General features: G+C 38.7%; 2 protein-coding genes across 3 annotated transcripts in view; one reads left to right on the top strand and one right to left on the bottom strand.

Annotated features, from left to right (window-relative positions):
* LOC138006495 (retinoid-inducible serine carboxypeptidase-like) overlaps positions 1–1,794 on the top strand; it is a 3,343-nt gene extending 1,549 nt beyond the window's left edge. The window contains exon 2 of the mRNA XM_068852857.1: positions 450–1,794. Coding sequence (XP_068708958.1) covers positions 450–1,393 — 944 coding nt within the window. The 3' untranslated portion in view covers positions 1,394–1,794. The remainder of the gene's footprint in view (positions 1–449) is intronic.
* Positions 1,795–1,942: 148 nt separating this feature from the next.
* Positions 1,943–5,000, bottom strand: part of LOC138006500 (palmitoyltransferase ZDHHC16-like) — a 9,137-nt gene continuing 6,079 nt past the window's right edge. Inside the window, exon 4 of one of the 2 annotated variants that reach the window (XM_068852863.1) lies at positions 1,943–4,895. In XM_068852863.1, the coding sequence (XP_068708964.1) occupies positions 4,766–4,895 (130 nt within the window). In that variant the 3' untranslated portion in view covers positions 1,943–4,765. The remainder of the gene's footprint in view (positions 4,896–5,000) is intronic. The other variant, XM_068852864.1, reaches the window with a different exon arrangement.

Below are 5,000 nucleotides of genomic sequence, written 5' to 3'. Positions count from 1 at the left end.
CGACGAAGTTTATGCTTTTACTGATGCTGTCACACGTTGACCGCGTAGGTCATGTAAATTCCGCGTGATCTACTGCAAGAAAGTTTCCTAGAGATGTGGTGGGGGGTACTTTGGGGGTTTTAGAAGATGTATGGGAAGGTTACAGAATTTCAGAGAATTGAGTGGACCTCTCCATTCTTCTTACTTTAAAAATGCTTTTATGTGAGCATCATAAAGAAATATTTATTTACGTTTTTACTATATGGGCGCTACAAGTTAAGAGGGAAAAAACTCATTATAGACACACTTGATCTCTTTAAATCAACGCAAGCTCTATACAATGCCATGAATCAGTCAATAACAATGGCTATCAATGGATATTATAATGATTGAAGGTGCAGTCAGGGATGTTGTGAACCAAGTTGTCAGCTTACTGACTCACTGTGATTTTCTTTGCTTTAATTTACTAGGAATAACAGATGACCTTATTGTCCTCTTTAAAGCTTTCCTAGAGACATACACAGTTTTCCAAAATATTCCATTTTACATTTTCTGTGAGTCCTATGGAGGCAAGTATACATCTTCATTTGGTGTGGCATTGTTCAAAGCCATCCAAGCTGGGAGCATCAAGTGTAACTTCAGGGGAGTTGCTCTGGGGGACTCGTGGATATCACCGGTGGATTCTGTATTATCTTGGGGACCTTATCTTTATGCTTTTTCCCAGCTAGATGATAAAGATCTGAAGCAAGTGAACGCGGCAGCTCAAGCTACAGCTGATGCTGTTGCATCTGGTCAGTACGCAAAAGCCACTCAGCTCTGGGATGAAACTGAAAATGTCATTGAAAAGACAACAGACCATGTTGACATTTATAATGTTCTTAAACACTATTCTCCTCCCTTCCCCCAGTTGAAGTCCACAGGTGAGACTACACTTGATAGTTTATATGCTCGTCACGTTGGCCGTCTCTATGAGGACCCTCTAACAGCACTTATGAATGGACCAATAAGAGATAAGTTAGGTATCATCCCTTGCAACGTTACTTGGGGAGGCCAATCTGCTGATGTCTTCAAGTACCAGTCTGAGGATTTCATGAAACCAGTCATATCCGATGTCAGTGAGCTTTTGCAATATGGAATGAAAGTGGTGATCTATCAAGGTCAATTGGACATTATCTGTGGTACTCTAGGCGCTGAAGTATGGATTGCAAAGCTTGATTGGGATGGGCTTGCAGATTTTCTAAAAACCGACCGAGTGCCACTTTATCCTCCCTCTGGCATGAAAGATAGAAACACCGGGGCATTTTATAAGGCTTACAAGAATTTAGAACTGTATTACATAATGAAGGCAGGGCATATGGTCCCAACTGATAATGGAGAAATGGCTTTGGAAATGGTAAAAAGAATTATTGACTGAGATGTTTCTGCCATGGCGACAAATGCAAAGTGTCGTGTTTGTTAACAACTACCTATTTACAATGACATGCTTATCATTGAAGTTCTTTTTAGGTTAGGTCTCATTGCAAATGTTAATGATTGATAATTTGCAGTCCTCAGGAATAGATGTACGGTGGATGTACATGAAATCTTTGTAACCATAAGGACGTAATCCGTGTTGAAATTAAACGGACTTTTTCACGAAATTAAGCCAAACGCAGAGGCTGGGAACTGACAATCACATCAAACGAATAAAAAATAATAAGTGCAGCAACTTTAAACATAATTTGAAGGGTTAGAAAGTTTTGAGTAAAAGAGCAAATACAAAAGAAGGCAGGGATGAGCAAAAATGAAGAAGATTAAAGTGGATTAAGAATGGAATGAGGGTTTTTGTAAACTGTTTAGCCTAATAGTTTTTCAAAATTTATCTCTGTTGTTTGTAACTCAGGGCATCAAATAACGGCCGGTCAACGGACAATGTCCGCTCAAAAATAAATTTTGTCCGGTCAACTCCTTGGATGGCCGGACATTTTGTCGGGTCGTTTACTCTTCAAAGGAAAACTTAATTTGAAGCTAGTAGTTCTAAATTAGGTTGAACATTATTCACGTTCGTGAAACAAACAAAAGAAAAGAAATGAACTGAAGAAAGCAAAAGAAAGATACGAACAGACCACCTTTGACTACAGTAAAATTTCCGGTAGTTGCAAGTTTCCGCTTTGTCATCCATCAGTCATGAAAACTGAAACATGGACCCTAGGTCCATAGACCATCCCTGTGGACCCTGGCCATGAACCCTTCATGGAACCGGTCCATGGACTACCCCCCTGTCCCTGTGAACAACCCCTCATTTTGCAAAGTTATAAGCAGAAAAATCTTAAGACGAAAGAGGAATTAAATCAGAACGGCTAGCAGAACCAGGAGGGTAACTAATAACGGCTTAAGGTGGGAGAACAAATGGATCTGAGCTGATTGAAATTTTAAGAGGTTGAATGAAGTGAAAGAAAGCAGATTATTTCTGAACACTGACAGACAGTAGGGGACTGTTTAGATGTCCATATCGTAATTCTAAACTTCAAATTTGAATTTTTATTTTTAAACTACATTTAATATGCACCATATTTTATTTCCCAAAAAATTACTAATCTTTACAAAAAAAAATCAAGCACTTCCACCCAAATAGCCCTATAAATTACCCAAAACACCCCAAGACATCGATTCGTTCGATGAACAGAGAGTTTTTGCGTTTTTTGAAACGCGAACATGTTTCCATTGAATTCTTTTTAAACAGCGGAAAAAGGCTTTCAGGTTAAGCCCCGTCTTAGTCAAATAGGTAGATAAACTAGAAAAGATGTTTCGGGAAACATGATCAACACTGAGACACCAAAAACAGAAGTCACAGGTAACTCAAATTACGGGGTAACGGAAGGTACGGTAACAGAAATTACGGGGTTACAGAAATTACCGGGCAGAAGCTACATGATAACAGAAATTACGGGGTTACAGAAGTTACAGGATTACAGAAGTTGCGGGATTACAGAAATTGCGGTGTTACAAAATTACGGGATTACAGAAGTTACGGGGTTACAGAAATTACAGGGTTACAGTTACAGTTTCTCCCCTTCTCGGTGGTCTGAGGCCCGTTTCTCGAAAGTCCCGAAACTTTACGGGCCATTTTCGGGTGTCACAATTCCCACTGTATCTCAAGAACGGAGAGGAATTAAGACGTCAAACTTCACAGTCAGTTTGCTCTTTATTACCTTGAAAACATGTTTAAAGATCGACGTTCCTGAAGAAGGGGTTGGCAGGTTTACAAATGGCTTTTCGGGACTTCCGAGAAACGGGCCCCTGGAATGTCAAATCCAACCGGTCAAATCGAAATGGCACATTTCATTTGACCATACACGTCTCGCTGTTTCCACCCAAAACATGCCCAGCATGTGATACTTTGATGGGATCAAAATTACAATATGTTTGCCCAGCTGATTGGGTAAGGTTTGGGCTCATGGAATTTTTGAAAACCAGAGTTTTTGTTGAGTGGCACATGCCCAAAATTTTTACACACAATAATATTGCAAACATGCGATAGAATGGCTGAAAGGGAAGAAACTACAATAGTTCTATATTTTTTTTTTTTTTTCTGCCAGTCAAAGTTTTTATATCAAAATACATTTTTTTTAAACTTTAACTTTATAAGCTGTCTTTTATTAGAAATTAAATGTATTGTATTCTTTCATCAATTAAGAATATATTGGAGATGCCTTTTTTTACACAGGGGATTATTAGTTCAACTATTGCAGGGATCCACACTCGCAGTCGTCCGGTAGTCCGTTGGACGAGTGATGCTTTAATAAATGTCTTTTTATGAGTGTTATCAAATGTTATAATATAGAATGAACTTCCGATCTGATCGCTTTTCGTTCAATGGAAACTTTCAGAAAATAAGGAATAAACATACAGCTTTCCTCAGCAATGAAATTTCAAGTTTGGGCCCATTTTTGACCACGCTGTATTTTCCATGAAACGATTGCAGGCTCACTTTTCATGTATCTCACCGTCTCTCACCGCATGATTGTTAGCAAGTCATTTGGCAAAGGGCAAACAGTGACTCGTGGTCTCCACTGATAATGTGGCGTTTTCATAATAGTTACAAGGTGTTCCGTCACCTCCAGCAAAAAGGAAAGTAAGCGGAGCAGAACCTGCTGCTTACGAACAGGAAAAACAAAGTCTTGGAAGCATACAAAAGAAAGATACTGGACAGGAGAGTCGAAACTTTGGGTATTTGAATCGTAACTTTGTAAGCTACATTCAAGTACGTTTTGCCGTGGCAGATATGGACCACTGTAAATCGGGTTTCTGCGGTGCAAATAACATAATAATCCAGAGTTAAAATTCGTAATTTCTGAGGAGAGTGTAAAATAAGACACAAATGCATGTTCAAGTTACAGGTAATTTTATCGACCATTTTCTATACTTCCGCATTTTTACCCGGGCAACCCAAAATTTGTCCGGGCATATTAAGCCAGGACAAATTTTGGGTTGCCCGGCTGACGACTTAGATAAAAAATGAATGTCGATCCCTGTATTGTGATACATTTCTTAGGTTTAAAAAGCGATTTTCATTATTAAATACCTAGTTAACATAAATATTCAAAAATACACTTAAAAATGCACTTAAAATATGAGTCTGTTTGAAGGAGGAAAAATGATACTGTACAATTGTATGTACCTCCATTTCAACTAACTCAGAACAATCATTCCCTCAACTGAAGGAACTCTTTTGCTTTTATATTAAAATTAATTTTTGTTCTAACTGGCACATAGTAAAATACACTTGGACATAGCAAATATTATTTTAAACAAAATGCAATTTCCCTTTTGCATCATCTTTGAGTACTTCCGGTAATGGTGCCCAAGTGATGCCATCACCAAATGGAGGATGAGATGAAGGCAGAAGAAGGTGCAGCCACGACCTGTAGAGAATACTAAAGCAATATTAGTTCATTCTAGAATGTTCATGGGCCGATGTTGCAAAAACGAGGGTGAGGTCAAGGGCAAGGGTTAGGGTTAGGGTTAGTGTAATCTACATT

The sequence above is a fragment of the Montipora foliosa genome, chromosome 6 (genome assembly GCF_036669935.1).
Source record: "Montipora foliosa isolate CH-2021 chromosome 6, ASM3666993v2, whole genome shotgun sequence".
Lineage (NCBI taxonomy): Eukaryota > Metazoa > Cnidaria > Anthozoa > Scleractinia > Acroporidae > Montipora > Montipora foliosa.
This window is presented reverse-complemented; position numbering and strand designations above follow the sequence as displayed.